Below are 27,995 nucleotides of genomic sequence, written 5' to 3'. Positions count from 1 at the left end.
CAACGCTGTTTGTTCGAATCGAATTAATGCTTCTGCTGTTGTGAATTGAAGAATACACGAAAGCAGATAATTATTTTGTGAGTGTTATCCTTATAATATATATCAAAGACAAAAAAATATTGAAGTCGCTTAATGAAATATAACGTGTGATGCAGAAAATGAATCATGGGACGGGTCCTTTTAATGTATTTCAGTAATCCGTAATAGCTGTGTTTATGTGTAGTGCATCAGATATTTGAGAATAACAGAATTAATGAAGAGTTTTAAATTTTTATGACCCTTTTTGGCTGATGACAATAAGATAATACTACAGATATGTGTATCAGAAGATTTTTTTCTGGGAATCTAAGTAATAAAAGGTGACAGCATTGTAATGTAACGGAACCATTTTACTTGACGCTTCAGTGAACTTCTGTAAAAGACACTACTTCCAAGATTTCAAGGTAAATCCAATTTGTCTAAATGCCCTTTTTGAAAAAGGACTGTCTTTTAAAACCGCGATTACCGCTTCACTTAAAAGCCTCCCAAATTTTGAATTATCAGAAGCGGAACGAGAATATTTATTTACAAGTTTTGTAGGAGTATAGGAAGCCCTTTAGAATTCTGGAAACGATTTTGGAGGTTGAATAAACTAATTAGCACAGTTGAAATTTTGGTAAATGTCTGTTATATCGGAGACACATTTCTAACGCAGGTAAGAGTCTAGTTTACGTCCTTTTCATAAGGAATACGTGTCATATATCGTTGGAAAGGTTATTGTATAAGGAATTCAACAAACTAAATCCCAAGGCGAGGAAAAATTTTCTGGAGGAGAAAATCGAGAAAACCCGATGTTGTCCGGATATACGTGATTGAACGTACTGAGGACATTTTTCGATGATGAAGCACATATTTAGGGGTGAAATGAGTGCTAATGGAACCTAACCTAACAGGCCTAACCTAACCTCGTAGGCATACCTCGTTCCCGTGAATGGTTAGTGACAGAAAGTGTAAAAAGAAAAACTTACTTACCCTACGGATGCCGGAGCGCCGGCTGTCTCCTAGGACGGTTTTGTAAATATGCAAGAAGGAGTGGGCAAAAAAGACTTAAACGGGCAAGAAGGATGTAAACTAGACTCTAGCCCTAACGCAAATTTTCAGTTTCAAATGGTTCGTACTTACCAATTGTGTATTGCGGAGCCTATTTCAAGGTGCCATTATGCTTTTTACACGAAAATAACTTCGATTTTTCACATTACGAGTAATTCTTTTGGGTCCTTTCTTCTGTTGCGGAACCTAGAATAATTCGCGCACAGCTGTGGATCATCACGTGTCGTGCTTGTGTTTTGTCGATTTGGAGTGGGCATGCAGTTTTGCAACCTTCTTAACCGAAAAATACCTACTTTCGTGTTCATTATGTCATCACAAACCACTGACGGATAGCTCCAAAAACCATTCCCGATAACTCCAAAAACCATTCCCGATAGCCCCAAAAACCATTCACGATAGCCCCAAAAACCATTCACGATAGCCTCAGAAACCATTTACGATAGCCCCAAAAACCATTCACGGTAGCCCCACGAACCATTTCCGGCAAGGTTAGGTTAGGTAAGGTAAGCATAGTTAAAAAAATAAAAATGAAAAAATTCTGGTAAAAAAAAGGAACGTTTCTTTCGACACTCGTGCCATCTGCAGGTTCATAATGGAAACAACGGCATAATGTTGTCGCTTCGCACAAAAGTCTACTTTATTACATCAAAAGTGCTTATTTTCTGTTGTGCAGCATTCCATAGTGACAAAATACCTCCACGAAGTTTGATAAATGCAACAGAAACTCATTTCCGTAAGTAGTTTCCCCTGTAAATTTGAAGAAAAGTGTCTCCGATATAACAGACATTTACCGAAATTTTAACTAAATAGCTATTATTTACTGGAAAAATTATGATTTGAAAAGTAAGTTTGTCATATATCGTTGGAAAGCTTATTTTATAAGGAATTCAACAACGTAAATCCCAAAGCGAGGAAAAATTTCCTGGAGGAGTAAATCGAGAAGAACTGATGTTGTCCGGATATGTGTAATTGAACGTACTGAGGATTTTTTTCGATGATGAAGCACATATTTAGGGGTGAAATGAGTGCTAATAAAACCTAACCTAACATGCCTAACCCAACCTCGTAGGCATACCTCATCCCCGTGAATGGTTAGTGGGGCTGTCGTGAACAGAAAGTGTAAAAAGAAAAAGGTACTTACCCGAAGAGATGCCGGCTGCCGCACCGCGAAAAAGAAACAATCACCATGCAGATAAGGACGTAAAGTAGACTCTAGCCGTTCTCGAGAATTTTCATGCAAGTCCCAGAGGGGATTTTGTACTTCAGACTGGATATTAATCAGCTGTTGGAAGCATTTAGGCAAGCTATTTTAATGCTAAGAGCCTTAAACCTGACCCACCTAACCTAACAATGAAGGGTATGACTGAAGATGACCGGACCCCTCTCCGATTTTCTTCATATTTGGCATACTTACTAATTGAGGCCTGTTAATGACTAATCTGTAGTTAAAATTTATCGGAAACATCTAGAAATTGCAAAATAATTGCGAACCATTGACACTAGCCCCACGAATCATTGACGTGTGGTTAGGTTAGGCAAACATAGTTAAAATTTGGTGTCGTGGTAGTATCAGGATTATATAGCTATATTTGCTTGTGAAACAAAAAAATTCGCAAAAATCGACTGTTTCACACAAGTAACACACTTTTGATAATGCTTTTCATGCATCAGCGTATGCTTTTATACTCAAGTTTTTTTTAAAGAAAAATGACACCACAATGTACTTCATAATTTTATGAAATAGTTCATTATGAATATTTTAATCCAATCTCGTGTCTAGAATCGTAAATTTTATTTGTAAATTATCACACACATGATGCTTTGTGTCCATCCCTAGACAGAACATACAAATCGTATCCACGCTTTTCTCAGTATTTGGATGTATGACCTCTAGAGAAGGATTCTGTTGCATAGATGGTAGCATATGTCATGAGAACTTAGAATATAGTAATTTATATGTGTGCTGAGTTAGAATATACAGCAATGTATATTATTTTTACAATTTTGTTATTATTTCTTTGACTTTGTCTCTTTGCAGAGCATGGAGTTACTTTGTACAGTACAGAACTATGCTTGGGGAAAGATAGGAGAAGAGAGTGAAGTGGCACAACTTGTAAATAACATTGATGCAGGAATTACCATAGACCCTAAGAAACCATACGCTGAGCTGTGGATGGGTGTGCACCCGAGTGGTCCTTCAATCATTCGGGTTACTAATGAGAAGTTGTCAGAGTGGATTCAGATTAATCAACAAAGTATTGGAGATAAAGTTCGGAAACAGTTTGGAGTGCAGTTGCCTTATTTGTTTAAGGTTTTGTCTGTCAACAAAGCTTTGTCCATTCAGGCTCACCCAACTAAGGTATGTTGTTCATTGTTTATTCAAGAGATTGAACATTTTGCACTGTTAATGGCAGTATTTGGAGTATTAATTGTTTGATATAGGGATGTGACAAAGCTGAAAATTTACCGATGCCGATGTACTCACCGATAATTTTTTGAACCTATTCAGATAGGCCTACACAAGATTATTCAACTGAAATGGAATGTTATTTTCAGCATGACAAAAATAAATTTGCTATGTACATTTGTACTTCATATCATATGTATATACATATATATTCTCAAGAGATGTAACATTAGTATACAAGCAGTTCTTTGAAATGCAAAATGAATTCCTCTTCTTAATGTTGTAAATTTAATGGTGGCAGACTCAACTTGGAAGCACTTCTGGAAGTAACCTACTTCTCTTATTGCAAATTTGTCTAGAAACACTGAACACTCGTTCACTGAATACTGATGGAGCAGGTATACCCAAGTATTTTCTCACCACTTGCTTCAGGTTTGGATAATCACTTTTGAATTTCCAGTATAACAGTGGATCTTGGTCACGTGGACTAGTTGGTTCAGCAATGTACTGTTTTATTTCTGATTTTGAGGTAGGTTGATCCTCTGAATGAGAGTTTGCAATAATTTTATTACAAAAACTCTACAATGATAAAGAATCATAACCTAATTTTCAATAAATTTATAAAGCTTAGAAGGTAAAACTCTAGTATTATCTGTACCGGTGTAAATATCGGATTTTTGTTGATGCGGATATGTCAATTTCAGCCGATTTTCATACATCTGTAATCGGCTTCGGCTCATCCCTATTATGATATTGTTTATTTATGTCAAAAACATATGACAATCTTGTGTCAAATATTAAATATGTTTTTGTATGTGTCGCTGCCTTGGTGGCCGACCATATTTACTGGTAGACTCACAGCCTTGCTTCCGATGATTCCAAGTTCGAGTCCTAGCTTAGTCATGGGTGTTTTTTTTGTGAATATCCCCAGGTCATTGTCTGAGTCAGATTTTGTTAAATTTCAATGTTATATGTAGCACAAAATTTATTCCAAGATGTGGAAACCAAAAATGACACTGCAGAAGTGAAATCTCTTATAACCCTGAGTACTTTCACTGTAATTTTAAAGGGAAAGGTAAAAGAAAGTAGAAATGCTAATGGCATCAAAGCTAACTGATGTAAAAAAAAAACATAAAGTCAGTAACACTATTGCATATTTTGTAATCAAATAAAACTGTTGCATCTGAAAGGAAAGCATGATCAAGAAATATGCGTTTATTGCGACAAGGTTGCAGTAGCCAAATGTACACACAAGTGAATGTGTCAATATCCTGCTACCTTTCTCCATTTTTACCTACCAATAGCATTGCATGCACACGTACACAGGCAAATAAAAAGTAATTTGGTAATTAGAAATCTGAACCTAACAAAAATGTAATATTACTATCTGCACCAAAATCATGCTCATGCATGAATAATAGCAGCACCACAAGCAGAATGCATGACACTGCTGCCACATGTAATTTGCTTTGTAATAAATTTCCTATTCTTCCATAAGTAGTGAACTTAAGTACAATAACATTTTCTTAAGCGGCATGCAAAATTTTCCACTTACAGGAGGGTCAATAGCACCAGTGTTCCTTCATCAATTTCGGACATGCAAGGGTGACCTTCTGAGAAGGCATCCAAAAGTTAAGCTCATTTCCACGTAGCACAGCCCTGTAGCTGCAGTTTTGCTGGGTTCATCAATATTGAATGCATAATATGTATAATGCAGGAAAATGTAAATCCAGGGAACGTAAATGTGAGATTCCAGTGTATTTTCACATGATTTTTTTTTTAAAAAAAATATTTTTCAAGTGTGTTAAGTAGCTAATCTTCAATCGTAGAATAGGTTGTACTATTCACATTTAAATGTTATAAGGTTCCCACTGATCCAGAAAGCTAGAAATTATGATTGGAAAATTGAAGGAATTTTGCCATGATATTAGAAATCTTGGAAGTGTCGTGAAGATTGCTTGAAAGTTGCTTGCATTTTCCAGGATTCAATATTGATTTTTTTTTTACTTCTTGAAGTTGCTGCTTGATACCAGATATTCTGTATAAGAATAATTATAATATATTTATTTTTGAATAGCAATGAATAAACTCAATTCCTTGGAGTTGCATGTTTTTCGAACACTTAAAAATTATTTATTACTAAGTTAAAGCATTGCAGATTGGTTTAGAAATGTATAAATCTACTTTGACAACCAGAAAAAGTCAAGACATTTCTTTTCCAATATGAGTGGAGGACCTTGCACAAGCGAAACATTGAAAAACTGTCTTGAAATATGTTTTAAAATGTATGGAGAAACATGGAGTTTTTTTTTTCTTTGGAAAATAATAGAATTTTGTGAAATGACAGTTGCACCATAAGAAATCAATCATATGCGGTGTGTCGTGCAAATCCTAATGAAATGTTGAATGTCTAAGGTATGCTTTCAAATAATATGCAACGAGACATTCTGTGTACCGTGTTACACTCAAGTGTAAAAACTCCCCTTCAGGTTAAATTATCCTTGATATATTCACTGTATTGAAGACAGGTTCACAGACATTGGATATGTAATAATATCTTTTTCAATCTTACGTAAAATTCCCCAAACATGGGATCATAGCATTAGTTCAAATGTAGCCAGATGCTCTGTGCAGAAAAGTATGTGATCTTACCTGCATTAAAATCCAGATACAAATACAATACACAACATAGGGCAACAAATAAGAGGCCACAAAAGGAAATGCTAGTTAGCTCTTATCATAGCACTTTTTCTAAAGTGTGAAAATGTTATGTTAATTTTAAAAAAAACAGACGTGTGTGTGTGTGTGTGTGTATGTGTCTCTCTCTCTCTCTCTCTCTCTCTCTCTCTCTCTCTCTCTCTCTCTTTCTCTCTTTCTCTCTGTCCTACTTTCCCTCACTCTTTTTTTCTGTTGTTCATTCTTCTTCTTCTTCATTTGTGAGTATTTTAAAATAGCTGTTTGTTTTTATTAACAGGAACATGCTGAAAAACTTCATACAGAGCATCCAGAACTCTACAAAGACCCCAACCATAAACCAGAGATGGCCATTGCTCTAACGCCTTTTGAAGCACTTTGCGGTTTCAGACCAATAGATGAAATCAAGAGAAATCTAGAAGGTATTATACATAATTTGAAGTGTACTCCAACTACAAATTGCTTTTTATTGAGCCATATTAAGTACAGATATGCCATTTTAGTGAATTTATCTGTGGATGTGATATTTTATGTGCAACTTTTCATACTTGATAATAATCAATTTTACTACATACATTTTAGGAATTTTTCACACTTATGTTTTGAGTATTATTTATTTACATTAAATGTTTTGAATTTAATTTCTACTGGTTTTGGTAAAGTGCTAGAGAACAATAAAGGGAAATGGTATTCAATACTGGAACGATAAAATGATGAGAAAAATTATAAATGTTTCCTTTTCAACATACAGTGTGTTTCAAAAGTCCTGCAGGATTCTAAAATCCTTTAACTTTTAAAGTAATAGGTTTATTACAACGAAATATTGTTTTATACACAGAGGAAACTTTAAAATTAATGTTTGATGTGGTTTGGTTCATCACCAGATCTCCAGCTGGGCACCATTCATGTCCAAACACACTTGCAATCTTCGTTTGAATCCGAGAATTGTATTCTGACTGTGCTTGTACAGAATATTCTGAATCACATAATGTCTCTTGAACTTCAGATCATCAAGATATGTTGGTTTCTGTCTTGACACTTCCCCACAGCCAGTAAGGTGGTAGAACAGCCACAGGCTGAACCTCGCCCTTTAATAAAGGAAAATTGAAATTGAAATTGAAATTGAAATCGCAAGGCACAAGATCTGGTGACCTTGCGGGCTAAGGTGTGGGTCCTCTACGGTCAATCCATCTCTTCCCAAATTGACTACCAAGAAACTCACGAACTTCAAGGGCAAAGTTTGTGTTGGGGAAAGGGGGGGGGGTTAACATCTTGCTGGGAGTGGACCTCATTAATGATGCCTAACCTGTGAAGTTCCAAAACAAGGAATGTCTGTAACGTGTTCAAGTAGCTGCCACCGTTCACCGTGTTGTCCTCGAAGAAGAATGGATCAATGAGGTGGTCCATGGAAACAGCGCACCACACATTGAACTTGGGGCTATCCTTCTTCTCATGTGGATTCTCAGCCCCCCCGAATTCGGCAATTGTGTCTATTCACTGTTTCCGAAACATTGAACGTGGCCTCAACAGAGCAAAGAGTGAGACACTGAAGGGCATCACCATTTAATCGGTTTAACATTAATTCACAAAATTTCTTCCTCATGTCACAGTCCTCTTCTATCTGATCGTGCACAAGTCTTATAAACTTGTAGGGTCTGGTTTTCACTTTCTTACATAAGATACTGTGTAACGTAGACCTTGCCACTCCCAGTTCCAAGGATCTTCATTGAAGAGATTTCATTGGACTCTGTTGCACGCTCTCCTGCACCACCACATCGTCACTCGTCTTGGACTCCCACTACGTGGCAAATCTGCTACACTTCCCGTAGCATTAAACTTCTTGTACCATCTCTGGATACTTGTCTCTGCTGGAGGTGTTTTTCCAAATGTTGTTTGGGACCTTCTCTTCCCCAGAACATAAGAATTTAACTCTGCAAACCATAACACGCACTGAGCTTTTTCCTGCATCAACACCTTTTTGGAATCACTTGTACACACGTCATTCAGCAGTGTGGGCAGAACAAATTTTAAATTTTCCTCTGTGTAAAAATACAATATTTCGTTGTAATAAACCTATTACTTTAAAGTGCTGCGGTACTTTTGAAACACACAGTATATTTTTCTTTAAATTTATGGTTGATACAAGCAAGTAAACATGATTTTTAATCTAACATTTTCAGGAAAACACCCACTATCTCCATCAGACATTTATTTGAAATTTGGTCAATATTACAATTATAATAATGGTAAAAGTTAAACAAACAGAAACAGTTAAAGAATAAATCTTGACATATGAGCTATCATTACATTGTTGGAGCAATAACTGCATCAACACTGAAATTAGGAATAATTTTATCGTATTAAAGTCGAAAGTAATCTGTTGAGATTCCTGGTAAACTTTAATTATAAATCCTAAATATCATCAGGCAATTCAAATTATTTTCTTTCTTTGCAAAATCATTATCATTATTTAATTTCTTCCATTGTTCTTCTTGTAATCAACAAAGACTCCCACACTGTTAAGCTTTTTTGCCTGTAACTATGAATTAAGAGAAATATTCTACAATCCAGCCAATACATATATACACAACAAGAATTATAGTACAGTTTATAATGTCCAAAAGTAATTGTGATATAAGTTTTAGAAGTACTGTTATTGATTATCCTAATACATGTTTTTTTTTCAACTGTTTTATATTGCTGATGCTCTCCTTAAATGATCATAACTATTCCAAAGAAATACTTTCTCTGTGATGATGCTGCTAAAGGTCATGGGTATAAGTTGCAGCTTGTGTTGGCATGAATGTTCTTTATAGTGTCCATTCATCACTTTCATCTGTTCATAATTTTGGCTCATCGTCATAATTTGCCAAAAGTAGCAGAAAAGTGACATAATTTAAGATGCAGTAAAACTTCTTCCAGTGAACATCATTGAATGATGGGCATTTTTAACTGCCCAGTAGAAATACAAAGGTATGTGTGGGGAAGTTATTTCACAATAACAGATGTAGACACTGAAACCTATAGCACAGTACAGATTTAGATCATCAAAGTAATGGGCAGAGGGTGGGTTGGGGAAATGGGGGGGGAGATACAGTCCTGTTCACATAAAGTGGAAAATTTATAGGGTTGAACAGTTGTATGTGTCACTATCTGAACAGAGGTGTACATTAGAAAGAACAATATAAAATTTGTATGCATTATAAATTTGGTTCCTCACACTTAGAAGAAATGTGTATATTCAAGAAATTAACACGCTTTGACATGTCATGTGTGTAAGTTTGATTCATAAAGCATTTAAATACATACAACCATTTTATTACACAAATTGAAGGGGTACCTTCCACATAGGCACCCAAAAGTCAACCTCACTTCCACGTAGTACACCCTGGACTGAAGACTAACAAGGCTCTGGTGACTGGCCCTATGGCCAGTATAATTTTGTGTGTTGTGTCCTGTTTTTTGTCCTTGTGTGTGCTGAGTGCCCGTTTACAGCCTCAGCTTTTAACAGAAGTCAGAAAATTTTAAGTTTCTTAGTTATGCAACATTAGAGTTGTTATTTATAATGATAAGGGGCTGGCCCCCGTATAATGTGACGGGTGCAAAATAGCCTAAGTGCTGATGCACCCAAAATTTTAAATTCAAATTTATTACACAAATTCCGTAACTTTTTCCAACTAGTGAACACTTCTCGTCCCTTGTAGAGAGTCCACTGTAAGAAGCCTTAATAAAATCATTATATATGTTTTTTAATTTGCTGCTTTGCAAAATTAAGGCCTATCTTATTACCACTTCCACTCCCGTTTCTTAAAATTTCCACAAGCTCACTTTGTACTTGCTTCCTAAATTTTGTGTGAAAGTATTCTAATTCAGGATTCCAAAAATTGATGGCAAAGCTAATTTACAAAGCAGAAATGCCAATGGATATGTAAGATGTAATTGTATTATTTTAATTTTTAACATGAACTTGGACTAATAAAAACTGTACTAGGCATAGCCAATGGCATAGTGGAAATGCTGTCACCTTGTAATGAAAGGGACCTGACTTCAATACAACTTCAAAACTGTATGTTCAGTCGTGATTACCCTACCTGTGCAAGAAGTAGATATAAAAAGACAATTTGAAAATTGGAGTTTTCTTTGTAGTGGCTAAATGTTTCTAATACTCAATGTTTTGACACGTTTCACATGGCTTTTATCAAAAGTTACTTAAGTACGGTTGTTATTAGTCCTCCTATGAATGTGATTATACCAGTGATTGCCAAACAGCAGTAGTTAATGCGGATATTTTCAGTGGCTTGGCAACACACTGTAAATGTTGGCAATGATCTCGATGAGAACTTTTGCATCATCGGGTGTTCATGCAATCCCCTCCCCTACATAGGTGGAGGACAGCCAGGTAAATATTTAGAGAAACCTTATTATCAATAATTCTCCTATTTACCAAAACCATACTCATTATGACTAAGTTCCAGGAAATTTGTTTAGAGTACCAGTCAGCAAAGCTGAAAGGAAAGAGACCTTATGCACCGGTCATATTCATTCTTCCATGTTGATATTGATATATTAGAAACTGCAGTAGCTACAGAGACAAATTGTGATTGACTGTTAGAGCTATCAAATAGTAACTCAAGGCAAACTAAATTAACTCGATATACCGGTCTGTCTATGAGAGAGAACAGTCAATCTAATGTGATTAGTTTATGTCTCAAGATGCTATTAAATGTTAAAATATATTAATTTTGATGCAAATAAAGGATTAACACATAGTTGGTATTGCTCGATTTGTCTATTGAAAGGAAAATTTCGTAATGTTTTTATGAACCACAAAAAGTGTCATAAATAATTCATGGCCTTCCCGATGGTGTAGTCGTAATGTCATGCCTTGTAATCAAGAGCCGTTGATTCAATACCTGGTGGAGGCACATAGTGGTTTGGATCCCACTTTAAACTGTAGGTCAAGTCCCGATTAGCTTTACTGTGCATAAAGTGGACTTTAAACATGAACTCAATCATAAATCATGGCTCCAGGAGTTTTGTGATATCTGTACCATGCGGTAAGTCTGCAAGCATTTAACAAGAAGTCATTGACGTAAAATTCAAACGTATATTTCACGTGTGCTAGTTCTATTTAGAGCAAAATGGAGGCATATATCCTAAATGTAATATACTATTTCCAGGTTTGCCTGAACTTGCTGCCATTGTAGGTGAAGAGTCTGTGAGCCAACTTTTGAGTAGCAAAGAATCTGGGCTCCCAAGCTCACTCAAGAAGTGCTTTTCGGCTGTGATGACATGTTCAGAAGATAAAGTGAAATTACAACTGCAGTTATTATTAAAAAGGCTGTCAATTATGGGTAAGCATTATTTTCTAGATATGCAGATAAAGTAATTTTTAGAGCCACATATTTATTGGTACAAAAACTTGGCTGATGAATAAAAACCTAAATTTTAATTTAAATAAAGCTATATTTATTACACAAAATTAACATTTTACTTCTAATAGCACATTTATATAATAGTTATCAGTAGGGCTCGGAAGTTGAAGACCTTTAAATTGCCAAAAAGAGACCTAAAATATCAAAAAAGGACCTAAAAGTGGAAAAAAGGACGTATAAATGTGATCCAAATTAATTAATAACTTCAGTTTTAATTACATATTTAATGAGTAAAAAAATACAAAATTCTGGTGGTATGGAACACGCAGTGCGAAAAAACTGAAAGCTTCAAAACAAGAGAAAGTTGCCACTTACAGCGCGACCTTCCAGACAAGTTACGGTTAAAGGACCTTGTACCGTACCTGCTTCAGTCATCCAAAAATGTTTCTCTCTCGTTTCAGGGATGGTTCAAATATATTTCTTTCTTTCTTTTTTTTTTAAATTTCTTTACTACAGAAAGGATGTTTAAGAGGTGATGAACTAATGATGATTCAAATTGAGAATGGGGTGTAAGGGGTGCTCCTTCCACGTAGTGCACCCAATAGTCAACCTCACTTCCACATAGTACACCCTGGACTGCAGACTAACGAGGCTCTGGCGACTGGCCCCATGGCCAGTATAATTTTGTTTGTGTTGTCCTGTGTTTTGTCCTTATTCGTGCTGAGTGCCCCTTTACAGCCTCAGCTTTTAACAGAAGTCAGAACATTTTAAATTTTTTAGTTATGCAACGTTAGAGTTGTTATTTGTAATGATAAGGGGCTGGCCCCCGTATAATGTGACGGGAGCAAAATAGCCTAAGTGCTGACGCTCCCAAAAATTTTAAATTCAAATCAAAATCAAATTGAGAATGGGCAGTAAAAACATAGTCGAAAGAAGGTGAAATTGCAAAAAAAAAAGGTGTTAATCGCGAAGATAAGAAGGCATTTTTGATTTTATAGCATGTTTGCAACTTACTTCTTCAATCAAATCGCAAGCTCCATAGTGATCAGAGTAGACGCCGTCACTGTATTTTGCAGCTAAAGACCTAAAAATAGACTAAAAAAGGACCAATAAGCCAAAAAATGCCAAAAAGGCTAAAAAGAACAAATAAAACCCACCTTTTTCTTGCCTACAATGACCGAAAATGAACATATATTAGACCGAAAATGAACATATATTATGTTGGGCCTCATCTTCGAACACCAGGCGAAAAAAAGGATTTTTCCTCAACTTCCGAGCCCTAGTTATCAGTTATCAGAGTATTAAGTTTATACCTGTGTAATGGAGTCCATTTTGGCTCCTCAAATATATACAGTAGAATTAATCAATTTTCCATGATTGCATAACTCACAGGATAATTCAGACACCAGAAGGTGTCACATCAATTAATAAACCCTAAATTTCATATTTAAGAGTTTATTTCGCATTTTGCAGTTCATTTCGTGAGAAAACATGGTTATGAAATGCACCTTACACCTTTCGAAAACTTGAAAAATTGACGCTACAATATGTTATTTCACACATTTTCTGTTTTTTGTTAAAAACTAAATGTGCATGCCGCTACTAATTTTCATATATTGTGTATGGGAAAAACATGTATTACTTTGTATTATATTCAGACAGACTTAGGGCCTCCCCTTTAGTGTAGTGTCCCTGTCCCAGGTTCAAGACCTGGTAGAGCCATATTTTAATGTGCTTCAAATTCCACTTTAAACTGCATGTCCGTCTCCAATTAGCCTCTTGGACACTGTTACGAGAAACAGCTTATGACATTTTTCCCAATGAACCTTTTTTATGAGAAAAAAAAAGGTCCACCAGAATGTTGTATCACATATTATTTACTAAAATTGAGAATAAATTTTTAATGTCAATTTGTAATGAGAAACTTTCATGTACTGTATACTTTAGAAGAAATCATAATTTTTTGGTAGAGCTGAACACCAGAATGAAAACAAAATTGACTAAAATTGTTATGGATCAGCTTTAGAACTTAGAATTAGTTTTCCTGAAAACATCTAAAACAAGTCTTATTCTTTTTTCAAGTTTTGATTGGGATGCTTAATAATAATTAATTGCTGAAGCAAGCAAGAGCTGTTCTTTTGGAACTTATAATTTACAGTAGCAAAATATTCAAAATCATAGCTAAAAGTAACTTAACACCATAAAATTTGCACCCTACTTGCTATATTATTGTTTATTGTGTCATATTCATTGTAATTCTTTTTTATGTTCAATTCAATATGTTCCAGATTATCCATAGTTTCATTTACCCTAGATGGGTGCAGTCTCATCAAATTAGTATAAACAAATTTTTAGTGTATGCGTCAGTGATAACATTTCCTCTTCCATATGAAGTGACCCCAGATAGGGTTTAAATGTTAGTAATTTTTACATATGAATTGTTTATCATTCTGGGAACAAAATTGTTTAATTTTTTTTGTGTAATAATTAGGGTTCGGGACTTTATAACATATATTTTATTTGGCATCAGATTGAATAAAGGGGCGAGATCTTTACGTATCTGATGAAAATCAACCAAAATAGACAAACTTAATCATGCATATTTTGACATATTTTTCAAATTTAGTGTTCTTACAACATATTTCTGCAATATTTTCGTAATAAGACATATTTCTCTATAATTTCGTAATTGTCTTGCATATAATCAGTTATTTTATAATTTATTCTTCATACCTTTAGCACAACGAATAGCTTATATTATCGATGGTAGGATAAGGAAATTGTGGACAAAGAAATTAAAAGCAGATGCCTTCTTTCCTTACCAACTAGTACAGATCAATAATACTCCCCTTTTTTATCCCACCAACAACTGTGCGAACATTATTGAGGAAAGATATTCACCATCATTGTTGTGCATTCATGAGAATCACCGTAAACAAGTTTCAATTGTTCTCATTTCCTTACCTTTTTTCCGCTTCTCACAACAATCAGTCAAAAGTAAAAATAACATTCGGTATATGTCAGCCCCTACTCTATCGGCATTCGAGTATAGAACTTTCAAGATCACTTGTCATTTGAGCCACCCACGTATCAGTGTGTGTACTCTGTCTCTGCTATCTTTAGAACAGGCAAAAGAAACCAAGTCTCTGCCCAAGTACTGATGTGAGATGGCTCCACCAGACAGTTTCCACAATGGTGTAAAACTGACATAATAGTAAATGAAAGTTAGGATAATTGCACACTATTTTCAGTATTTTCCCACTACGTTCTTTTAGTTAAAGGGATTCTGACTTCAATTAATACTCCATCTCCACCCTAGTCGATCTTCCCTGCAAGATACTGACTTTCCGTGTAATGAGAAATTTGAAAGTACTGTTGTGCATATTTTTGGCTTTACTGGGAATATTTCTTCATTTTTCTGACATTTTTCAATGTTTGACATATTTTTAAATTTTTATGACATAATTCAATACATATTTCACAGTTTTATAGGACATAAAGTCCCGGGCCCTAGTAATAATCATGCCACCCTTTCCTTATCTTTGTGGAAATGATAGTGTTAAATATGAGCATGCAGAGTACTACTAAGGATGGGACCAATTAATCGATACTCTATTGATATTGGCCAATATAGCCATATTGGTGTATCGGTAAAATTGCCGATAATTTTACTAGTCCAATATATCTATAAATATCTTATAATTTAGTGCAATATTTTGTCATTCTGTTATGATTTTTATGAATATAAATGTATGATCTCCATGGCTAACTTTTAAAAAAATAAATGTATTGCAGTCATCTGGTAACATACACTTATTAAGGAGGTCAACGAACCATTCAGGTTCTTCAAGTACCATTTGGAATTTTATATTGGATTAGGGAAATATCGGTATCAGTAGATTTTATTGGTACTTTATTGGTACTTTATTGGTATCGGCTAAAATTTATTATCGTCCCATCTCTAATGAATACATATACCGTATTTACATGTGTGTGTATAATGCACACCCTTTTTTTTGATGGGTAAAAGTTACAAAAAATTATATCTTGTTTACAATGTGCAGTACAATTCAGTTTCAAGAAATGTCTTCCTTAATTGTAGGTCATCGAGCTGTTGCTATGCTGATCAGGAGTGAATAACATCATACCAATTCACCTATTGCTATACCTATTCACCTGTTGCTATGTGGACCAAGAGGAGAATATCCTCTTGTGTAAACAATAAGTCTCCAACCCATGCCACCTCCCCCTTCTCCCTCCACTGTGTTTATCATCCCAAAGCTTTTACTCTTTAACCACCTTATTTATTCTGTAATAGTAAATTACATTATGGATTTGCAGTGATCAGGAAGTAATTTTCTATTATTTCTCGCCCAAAATACTGCTGATATGCATCCCATGTGTGTCGTTTTTGGCATCTTTTACGTGTTCGTTAATCCGTTCTTGGACGGTGCGGATGGTTCTGCCAATGTAGGTGTTGTGGCATTGGCTGTGGTCTTGTAGACACCGGGGGATGCAAGTTTGGATAGACCACATGCCAATGCCACAACACCTACAGGCCTCTCCCAACACCTCCACTCCACTAACCACACCATCTCCTCCATATCCATACTTCACCCAACCGGCTCTGTCATAGAAAACACCATCAAAGAAACCCATGCCATCATCCAACAGAAACCAGCACTGAACCTGGACAATGGACAGGCACACCCAACTTGGCACCCTGTCCTCAGAAAGATCCCTGACCTGAAAAAGAAAAGATGCGGTTCACATACTCGACCCCCCTCCAGCCACATGGGGAACAAGAACGGCACATTGCCGAGCAGCACGGCCCAGCCCCCCAACCCCCAACTGGCAACACCACCTAGAGGGCCTCCCCCATGGCGCAGTGGTAGCATCTTTGCCTTGTAATCAAGGGGTCCCGGGTTCGATACCCAGTGGAGGCACAAGTGGTTCGGATCCCACTTTAAACTGTAGGTCCAGTCCCGATTAGCCTTACTGTGCATAAAGAGGACTTAAAACAGCAACCCAAACCAAAGGCAACACCACCTGACAACAGGAAGCAGACGACGCAAACCAAGATGCGCACGCAAGCGCCACCGAACGGGAGAAATCGCAACTACCGCCACCCGGGAACAAACAATGCAGTGATGCGGTACCATCTCCGCTTCAAATGCTGTACCCTTTTGTGAATGAAGACAGTGGATCTTCGAAATTAATAAAATTTAACCATGAAATTGTGCAATGCGGAAGTGCGAAAAAAATTTAAATTTCACGTAAGTAATTTTAAACCGCGTTTACCGCAACCATCATGAATACTGTTACCATATTCAGAAACTGCATGATTTAAGCTTTACAATGATATATAACATGATAGGGTTCCGTAAACATGAAAAATCAATGCAAGTGTCCCAAAATCATGGAATGACCCTGTACGGTTTCATTTTGGCTCTCTGAATAATTCCGTGCATAATATGCACCACAGTTTTTGGGAGCAAAAATTTTGGAGAAAAAGTGCACATTATACATGAGTAAATACGGTATGTGTCTTTGAAAATGCATATTTCTGTTGCATAACTTTCAGTTCTTTGTGCCTCTCTTTCTCTCAGACGAATCTTCAAGGGAGCAGGTACATGCCAAACTGTTTGAAAGGATTCACACACAATTTCCTGGAGATGTTGGCTGTTTTGGAGTGTACTTCTTCAATTACCTTGTTCTTCAGCCTGGAGAAGCAATGTTCCTTGGTCCTAATGAACCTCATGCATATTTATTTGGAGGTATGTATTAATGTAATATATATTTTTCGTAGATTAATGGTCAGTGCTCTCAGCTATGGTATAAAGGGCGATTCGTAGGAATGCCATAGTTAGTGTTGGACCGGTTACTTTGCCGAAAATTATAGCATCCAGGCTGGCTACTAGACTGGTTTTGATGACTAGATCTGTGTTCTAATTGCTAGATTCTGTGGTAACAGCCAATCAAGGTGAAAGTTTGTTCATGTAAAAGTAATCTGTGAATTTGGCAAGGCAAATAGTGTTGTTTTTTTCTGTGGTTACTGAGTGTTGGTTGTTTTTGTTTACTGGTCGATGAAAGAAATAGTAACGTAGCTAAAATCCATTTGTGTTCATTAATCTTAGGAATTTATCCAAGGAGATGAGATTTGTACATGACAGATGTGATTAGCCGATAATGAAGATTCTTATTATTACCACTGTATTAAATGTTTCACATATTTAGTTGAACAAGATATTTTTTTATGAATAAATTGTGCAAATATTATGTATGAATATACATACCCGAGTTGATTAAAATGTTTGTTGAGTACACCTTCATTATCATATTTTCTTTCGAGCCAATTTCTAGCCCATGCTTTCTTTTTAATTCTAATTTTTAATAATAAAAGCAGTAGCTATTATCCTACGGCATTCTTCCTTAAGTTGTCATCCATCTTTTTTAGCTTGTCTGCTCTGCACAATTCCTTGTGGGAACAAAATTATACCGTCAAGTATGGTAATAAATATCGTGTGAGGTAGAAACTAGCAAGTGAGCAAGTACCACACAACTAGTTGGAGTCCAACTAGAAAATCCAGCAGGAAATCTAGCCTTGTGTGATTCAGGCATAACCATTCTGGGTCCAATCCTTACATTTTTTGTATTGTCCCAACTACATCGTAGCATATTCCAGCTAATGCCTTGAACGTTAAACAAATCTAAAAATTGTTTCCAGTGGTCACAGTTATTGGGAATCTCCTGTTTAATCTAATGGTTAGCACTCTCACCTTTGGTGTGGTCCTGGGTACAATTCCTGGTAAAAGAAAATTCCAAGATGTCAGCAATGGTAGTGGACTCTGTTCTCCAAAGCCAGAAGCCGGCCACTGTGGCTGAGTGATTAGCACATCGCGCTACTACGCCAGGGGTCCCAGGTTCGAATCCCGGCCTGGGCATTGGTGTTTGTGTGTGTCCATTCATCAATTTCATCATATCATCACTCATCCCCATCTTTGTAAATTAGCCAAAGTGGCACAAAAAGTGAAGTAAAATAAAGCAAATCAATCAATCAATCCAAAACCAAAAAAATTATTTGCTAACCATGCATGATCCAACAAAAGCCATTTGACTTGTATAATTATTGGGATATAAGTAGGGCTTCTTTTCAGGGGCAGCATTTTCCCCGATCAGTCTCCATGGTGTAATGTATAACATACTATGAAACCCAGGTTTGAAGCCTGGTCACGCATGGATGTATCATACTGTTGTCCTATCTTCAACTCATCATTCATCCACATTATCGAAATTATCCAAAGAGGTAAAATGTAAAAATAACAGAAGTAGAAGCAAAATTTTGAATTATGACTGATAATTTATATTTCAGTAGAATGGCTTCATAATGCAAATGTCGCAATGTAATTATCTCTTGTAGTTTTGAAGTTATAACAAAATTGGGGTTAGATGATGTTTCAAATGCCACTCGGACCATGTTGATGACCGTTAAATTCTGCTATATTATACAGGGTGTCCACAAAGTCCTGCTACCGTTACAATGAAACTTAACTTCTAAACTATATGAGATAAATACATGCAGTTTTTTGCAACATGTTCTACAGCTCTCAAAGTTTTATTTACAATTACAATCCATACACGCTGCAGCGTAGCCGCATCAACCTGTTCGAGAACTTCTGCAATCCGTGTTTCTTCTCCTCATTGGTCTCTAGATGTGAGGGACCTTTTGGATAGACATTTCCCTGAGAGATGGATTGGCCACAATGGACCAATCTCCTGGCCACTGCGCTCCCCTGATATCACTCCCTTGGATTTTTTCCTTTGGGGGTATGTCAAGGATCATGTCTACGAAACCCCTGTTCCAGATCTTGTCACACTTCGTACACACATTGCAGAAGTTCTCGAACAGGTTGAAGTGTTGTAATTGTAAATAAAACTTTGAGAGCTGTAGAACACGTTGCAAAAAACTGCATGTATTTATCTCATATAGTTTAGAAGTTAAGTTTCATTGTAACAGTATCAGGAATTTGTGGATACCCTGTATAACTATTTTCACTTAACAAAGTAACTTTCTGATACATTTCCATGTACAAATTGTGTTTTCTTCCATATGTGATTGTATCTCTAGCTTAGCTTAATATGCTTCTTAACTCACTTCTTGCTGTAGTTCTTTCTGTAGTGGAGTGGTTAGCACAGTGTACTACACCACCAGGGAACCAAGTTTGATGAGTATTCCTTTATCAGCTTTCACATATCACCACTCGTCCTAATCTTCACAATTAGTTAAAAGTGGCAGAAAAGCGAAGTTAAACCAAATCAAATAACAAACTACATGAAGGTGAAAATTGTTTTCATATATTATATAAAACCTGATTTAGTGAACTGCAAGATTTGTTTTTATTATTATTATTTCTAGATTGCATCGAGTGCATGGCATGCTCAGACAATGTAGTTCGAGCTGGATTGACACCTAAATTCAAGGACGTTGATACACTTTGTAATATGTTAACATACAAATGTGAACCAGCTGAAGCGAAGAAGTTTAAAGGAAAGAAGGAGGATGAGTTTTGTACCCTTTTCAGTCCTCCTGTTCCTGACTTTGCTGTAGCAAAGATTGAGGTAAGTGTACGAAATGCAATTGAATGTACACATGCCACTGTGAATTGGTTTCTTAAAATCACAAAATGTTACATGTAGTGTAGCTGCATATTAAATTGTCATATGATGAAATAAATGTAATGATAAAGTTCTTCAATGATAAAAAATTGTACCTGGAGAATGTTCAGCTCTCAAATTTCAGGCATCAATGTGTGATGAAAAATAGATCCTAGGATGTGCATGACAGGACTTTGTAGTCAGCTTCTCATAACAAAAGGTGCCCAGAATGAAATCAGTGGTGAATCCACACTAGGGATGGACGATATTGGAAATTTGATATTGTGATATATCGTCACAGACGATACGATACAATATTTTTTTCCGTATCGTGATATCAGTGATATATCATCTCCATGATATACATCACCAAATATCGTGATGATGTATCACTGACATGATATATATTGCTATAATATTGTGATGATATATCGCCAAATATAGTGACAATATTTTGCCGACAATATGTATCACCAAATATCGTGATGATATATTGCTGGCATGATATATATTGCCAACATGTATAACCCCATATATTGTGACGATATATTGCCAATATGATATACGGTGTGTTCGTAAAATAATGTTGGGGCTTTAAACAGTCATAGTTTTGGAACAAAGCATGGTAGAGAGATGAATGATAGGTCAAAGCAAAGAGAAACTCCAAGTTTTTTACCTGTTCAGTAGACTTCGATATGTGAACCCTTAGTTGCCATGCAGACGTCAAAACGATATTCAGCCTCTTCCCATACATGGCAGAGAACATCCGGCGTGATAGACGAAACAGCTTCAGTGATTCTCGCTTTTAAATGGTCCAGATTTTGAACTTGACATAACCCCACAAATAGAAATCCATGTGTGTAAGGTTTGGAGACCATGGGGGCCAGGCAATCCAGCCTTCTCATCCGACCCATCGCTGAGGAAATTTTTTGTTAAGAAAATCCCACACGATTGTGGAAAAATGTGGAGGAGCACCATCTAACTGGAAATAGAATTCTCCGTTATTTGGGGCACTGCAATTTTGGTGTTATAGCAGTGAAAAACGGATCAAAAGCAGTATATAAGATGACATTTTTGTTTTAAAATTGTGAACATAATCCAAAATTTCATTTAAAAACTGACCTTCCTGATGGCGCAGTGGTAGTATCTTTGCCTTGTAATCAAAGGGTCCCGGGTTCGATATCCAGTGGAGGCACAGTGGCTTGGATCCCACTTTAAACTGTAGGTCCAGTCCCGATTAGCCTTACTGTGCATCAAGTGGACTTAAAACACCAAATCAATCAATCAATCATTTAAAAACTGCTCTTATTACACAAAATAAACTTACCCCTTCTAATAGCACATTTATGTAGTTACCAGAGTATTAAGTTTATTTCTGTAGAAAGGGGTCCATTCTTGCTTCTCAAATATTTACAGCAGAATTAATCAATTTTCCGTGAATTGCATAACTCACAGGCTAATTCAAACTTCAGAAAGTGTCGTGCCGGTAAATAAACTTAATTTTGTGTATAACATTCTTTTTCACATTTTGCAGTTCATTTCGCATCATTTCGTGACAAAACAGGGTAGTAAAATGCACCTCACACCTTTCAGAAACATTAAAAATTAACATTAGAATGTGTTATTTTACGTTTCGTGTTTTCGTCACAAACTAAATATGCATGCCCGTACTAATTACTAATTATGTTATTTGCTACAGCATTGAATAAAGAATGTTAATAATGTAACTGGTTTAGACCTATATAAAGTCATTTTATCAACACCTTTTTAAAAACATTTTCAGAACCTTTTTTTTTCCTTTCCCAACCATAATTTTACACCTTAAAATCCATTCCCCAATCACCAGAACTGCTGTAACATTTGTCATCTGTAGAAAAATGTAGATACCATACATGAAATTCTTCATTTCAGATTCCCCCAGGCAATCCTGACTATTCAACAATTCCCAGGGATAGTGCTACAATTTCTATTGTGATATCCGGAGAAGCAACAAGTGATACAGTAATTCTCAAAAGAGGTGTGGTTTTCTTCCTTAGTGCTTCGCAAACTCTGAAAATTCATATTACTGGTGAAACTCCATTGCTCATGTTCCAAGCTCTAGGTAATGTGTAGCTTGTGGTTGTTAAAGTTTTCCAATATATAGTACATGATACTAGGTACGGTAATGTCAGTGTGCACATTTTCTATGCTTCATTTTAGGGAAAGCCTATATTGGTGTGTGGTCAAAATAGTGCAAATTGGTGAATTTGATTGCTCCTTATTTATTAAAACTGCATGTTGCAGTTTCCTACAGTTTTGTTTGTCAATTAATTGTAGTCATTTTACATGCTCTGTAATAACGGTTGTATATTGTGATTGGTCCGAAGTAGTAATATTTATTGAATGTACATCCTGCTCAATTACTGAATATGCTTGAGCAGTCAATCATTTATTTCGTCATTTGGGGATGGTGATGGTTGTCAAACTATCATCTCTTCAAGCTAACCAGATAATAACTAAACTGTAGTCACTCACATGTATAGTTCTTTAATCAGTCTTGATGTGAAGAAACTATTAATACAAGGTGTTTCAGTGAATGTGTATTTTTGTTTGCTGTGGGAAAATTTCCCTCATGTTGGCAGAACCTAGGGAGTGCTATTTGTTCAACAAAACTATCCTACTTTCAGAAACGTTGATCACAATGTGCTATCGCTGTTAAATTGCCCAACTGTTTGTGATTACTTCATGCCTCAAAAAGTCAGCCACAGACCATGGACTGGTTCAAAAACAACATTTATACAGTTATGTATTCAGATGTTGGAACATCTCATGATCGATCTTAGTCCTGGACTATTTGAGTTTGAACGTTGTCAAGGTGATCGATCATCTGCAGGACATGATATTTAAAACTTGAACATGACTGGGGTTGTTCCACAAATGTCATTGTTTGGGTTTGCAGTTTGTCTCATTAGAACAGACATCTCTTTTCGCACATTTAAAAATGCCCATTAATTGAAACACCCTGTACTTATTAATGCTTAACCACATCTAAATTTTTCACCAATACTGATAAAAGTTCCAACATTACATACTGAAAATGATATGAGACCAATCCAAATGGCAGTTATTAAACTGAATTTTACGCCCATGTAGGCAACTTCGGGACTTGAGAGTTTAAAACTACTGCTGCATATTGCCTGATATTCGTTCCATTCTTCTGGCAAGAATTGTGCACTTTCTGCTCATCCCACAGTGTTGCCTCCTGTTTTGATTAGAAGCTTTGTGTACACTAGAGAAACTTTATCTGGGCAACATTGGAAAATATCACACCTGAGATCACCCACCCCAGGTCTCCTCAAGACGTAGAAAAGTGATACCAAATATGAAGGAAGAGCAACTCACTTTTGCCTCACATATTGACGGTATTTTTTAACAAAATCTATGGTGCAACAGCAACTTGGATAACCAAGGTGTAGGGTGACCATAATATTTTGACCCGAGATCACTTTACCCTGCCCCCCCCCCCTTCCCCAATCATGAAAAATATATTAGGCTTAATTATAAAATTATTGTTATTATTTATTAAAGGATGGATCACATGAATGATACATCATAAACAATAAATGAAATATGATCTCTTGTCAAAAGGAATTATAATCTCGGTATAATTTACATAGCGTTTCTCGTCCTTTCTGATGTTAGTCCTATGCTGAAGTTGAATAATGAAAAGTATTTAACAGAAGACATAGCCTTCTTGAGAGCAGCTTTATTGTTCACTAACCATTATAAATATCTCCTAAAAACTTTCCCCCACATATACACACAACTCTAGATTTTTCCTTTTGAGTTCTTGTCAAGATGCAGGATCTTTAAATTTTCTTGCAACTCCCTAAAGAAACTGCATGCTTACTCACTGCTCTACAAATAACGGAACACATGCAAAACAATGCATCTTTTTTTTTTAGCATGATGCATCTCTGAAATGTATACTATGTTTTCAAGATAACTCCTAGACTTATAAAATGGGACAAATAGTGGCTTTTTGATAATATGTACGGGACAACCTGGACATACCTCTGAAACGGGACTGTCCCAGTCAAAACGGAACACATGGTGACCTTACCAGGACATGCCAAGAAGCTGCTCATTGATTGATATGTGGTCAGTGCATCACATCACATTGACACTAGACTTTCTATACCAGAGCATGCCACTTGTTTTTAAGTAGCTCCTCAAATGTCTTCACAATGTTAGATCAACACTGAAACTGGGGACCAAGTTTGGGAGCACTCGCAAAACAGGCCATATCACAATCTATATGGGCTAATTCCTGTTGAGGCAGCACATTTAAGTTTATGCAGTGTTTTGGGGATTTGAGGATAAAATCCTGTAAGCCACCAAAACCAGAATTCTGTCCGTCGATACCAGTGCTGAACAAAAAGGCAGGACCTTGCGAACCCACATGGACCTATCAAATTAGTATTTCATACGAAATGTAGAAAATAGTTAAATGATTTTACTTGGGTACCAGGAGATAATAGTGCATTCTCTTACACCTTAATTCGAAAATTGTATCAATGATGTAAATTTTGTTCATTATTTTAAATTTGTGGTTCAGATTTCGTGAAAGCAGGAATACATAAAAAAAACTTTTTATTGTTACTAAAAATGTATGTACAGTCATGGGTTAATTTAGCATTTGTATAAAAGTAGTTTATTTGATACTTGATAAACTTGCTTTGTATGTTAACCTCAGATGTTTACACTGTTACTTTTGTCGTCTTCCAGTATGGCCTTATTGATATGTTGTTTTCAGTCCACTTTATGCACAGATAGGCTACTCGGGACTACAGTTTAAAGTGGGATCCGAACAACTATGTGCTTCCACTGGGTATTGAACCTAGGACTCTTTGATTACAAGGCAACGACGTTGCCACTACTCCATTGGGGAGGCCCAGATGGTCCAAGTAGAAAGTTTTGTTTTTTTAATTGCTCCACGACAACACTAAATTAATCCTGACTGTACATTAAAGGTTGTTACTTAGTTTCCAAGTTTGTTGAGCTTTTTTAGAAGAAAATAATTTTAAATATGAATCTATTTTTTTATGCACATATATATGTTAATTAAGGTACTCATTTTTTCTGCGAAGCTGTTTTACATTATTTTCTATTAATTTCGGTAGCCACTGCCACCATCCTCGTTGGAATTCGTTGTGTTGTTGCTTGGCGCATTTCTGTTTTTTCCTAAATCGCCGCTAGGTGTGCTGCTGTCGCCTGTATGTCTGCTGTTCACCGTTGTTAATTGCTGCAGTAACGACCGTTGTTAATTGCTGCAGTAACGGAAGCCAGGCATCATGTGCCTGACCACTATCTATGTTCAGTTCATGATGGCATGTGTTTCTTTAATTTTTGTGTCTATGAGAGTGTGTGACATGTACTTTCTCAATTTTATGGTTGTGGAAAACGTGAGTGCCTTAATTATCTATTACCGCGTCTCTCATTCCTATAGTATGAATATATATGTTGTGAATTCCCAGGAAGATCTTTCAGCGTAGAACCAGTAATAGGCAGATGCATTGCCTGTTCATCAGTGACATTACCAGAAAAAAAATGAGTTTGAGGAATTTTCTCAGAGGAACAGTCACATTTAGTTTAATGTACAAGGGGAGCATAAAGTTTTCCCCTGATTTTAAACATTTACTACACAGTAAGTATGCTAGGTTTGTACGTTATTTTGGAAGTGGCACCAATACTCAAAAGTTTTATGTTAAACAGATACATGCTGCGTTTTCAAAATGTCCCCCAAAATCACAAGTTTGTTGTTTTAATTATGAGAAACTTAGTACTCCAGCAGTTTGTTTCTTCTTCGTTGTCCATACTTATGTTTTCCTCGAAGCTGTTTTTAGTTTGTGCTATTGTTGTTTGGTGCATTTTTTTGTCTTTTTTTTCTTTTCTACCATCATCATGTGTGTCATTTGTTGCCCAGAGAATGTCTAAACGATACTCAATTTCTTTCCTTGTGTAAGACAACCTCTCCACATTAGGGTTTAGCTGTTTGTCGGTACATAAGTAACATTACTCACGTGAAATTTCATATTTCCGCGTTGCACAATTTAATGGTTATTTCCAATTAATTTCGAAGACATTCTGCCTTCACTCACGCGTAGTGAATGAAGACATTTGAAATTAATCGGAAATAACCATTAAATTGTGTAACGCGGAAATACGAAATTTCACGTGAGTAATTCTTGAACTGTGTTTAACGCATCCATCATGAATTTAAGTAACATGTTTCCAAACCACTGGATTGGTAGAGATGGTCCAACATCATGACCACATTCTCCCGATGTGCAACAAATCATACACATGGTGAAGTTTATGAATAAAACAACAAACTTGTGATTTTGGGGGGACATCTCGAAAACATATCTCTGCCTATCATGACAAAACTTTTGAGTTTTTGTGCCATTCCCAGAAAACCACATCTCTACCTATTGTACTTTTTGTGTAACAAATGTTTGAAATCAGGGAACGACTTTATGCTCACCCTGTAACTACCATACAAAAAAGCATATTTGGACTCTAAGAGCATATATTTTTTTTTGCTTTACTGTTTGCTTATTACTAGTCAAGTGATTGTCAAGATATTTTTGAATGTTATCGTCATTTGAATAATTTATACCAAGTGAATTCGTAGACAATATTTTATGAATGCTAAAGGTAATTGAAGTTATTCTACCTGCCTTACTAAAAATTTGGAATGTTGTTATGTTTGGCAATAGGTGATAGGCATGGTGGCATATGTTGGTGAAAAGACAAGAACGTCCACCAGACAGATACCATGTGGTGTTGAATTCCAAAGCCATGTCTATCACATATTGTCTAATACAACAATATTCCAAACTTTTTGTGAGGAGTGTGAATATGCATAAAGTAGTAAACAGTGCCTTTAATATCTGTGATAATTTTTAAAATGTTTTAGGAATATAAAAATAAAGTTTTGGATAGATCATTTTGATTTAAAATAATGTGGATAAGTAGCATCATGTATTTTGTATGTGTAATTCATATCAGCTACACTGTGGTACATTGTGTTTTCACACTATGGTGAACATTCACTTGCAAGGAAATATCTATACATACAATCATAAACATTTCCATGACTGAGAATTTTTTAAAAAATAAGTACAAAGTTTTAATTTACTTTGTATATTTGTCACTGTTATGTAGTGAAAAAATAATTTATTTTGTAATTTGGTGATTTTATTTTCTTGATGTTTGTTCAGAAATATTGCTGCACATGCACATGTGAAATTGCCAGCAAAGGATGTTAATTTAGGAATATTTAGCAGGGTTATCTGTGCTTTTGTGAACTAAGAATATATTTTGTACATGTTTCTGTGCTTTAAACTTTTAAAATTACATATCTGTATTATTTTATTGAATGCTTGTTCTTTACTCTGGGATAAAACTCTACTTCAGTTTTTTTTTCAAATGTTGAACTATGTGAATATTTACCGTTTGCAATTAAAAGGTATGATACACATTCCTACATCAAGTGAATTTCAAGTCAATCAATCAAGTATTCTTAACTTCTTCAAAATGTAATGTTAAAGTACTGACATCGATGTGAATCTGCAAGATTATAATTTCAATCGTAAAATCAATAACATAAAAAAATAATTTCCTTGTTCTTTTGTCTTTATCTGACTATTTCTTCAACCACCGTGTATAACTTCCATACTAGTCTTCAGTTTTAAAAATACAAATTGATGATATTGACATATTAGAAAATT

The 27,995-nt window shown here is 35.8% G+C and overlaps 1 protein-coding gene across 2 annotated transcripts; it reads left to right on the top strand.

Annotated features, from left to right (window-relative positions):
- Positions 1-17: 17 nt before the first annotated feature.
- On the top strand, positions 18-27,611 carry Mpi (mannose phosphate isomerase). Of its 2 annotated transcripts, none has more exons than XM_083115589.1 (7): positions 18-77; positions 3,128-3,448; positions 6,471-6,612; positions 11,371-11,544; positions 17,175-17,342; positions 19,982-20,184; positions 22,132-27,611. In XM_083115589.1, the coding sequence occupies exons 2-7, from the start codon at positions 3,131-3,133 to the stop codon at positions 22,330-22,332; spliced, it is 1,206 nt and encodes a 401-aa protein (XP_082971715.1). In that variant the 5' UTR covers positions 18-77; positions 3,128-3,130; the 3' UTR covers positions 22,333-27,611. The 2 variants fall into 2 exon arrangements, with proteins under 2 accessions (XP_082971715.1, XP_082971716.1); XM_083115590.1 differs by lacking the exon at positions 18-77 and adding an exon at positions 364-443.
- The last annotated feature ends 384 nt before the right edge of the window (positions 27,612-27,995 follow it).

This window comes from Lepisma saccharinum, chromosome 30 (genome assembly GCF_977018435.1).
Source record: "Lepisma saccharinum chromosome 30, izLepSacc3.1, whole genome shotgun sequence".
Lineage (NCBI taxonomy): Eukaryota > Metazoa > Arthropoda > Insecta > Zygentoma > Lepismatidae > Lepisma > Lepisma saccharinum.
Note: the sequence above shows the minus strand (reverse complement) of the source record. Positions and strands in the feature narration are given on the sequence as shown.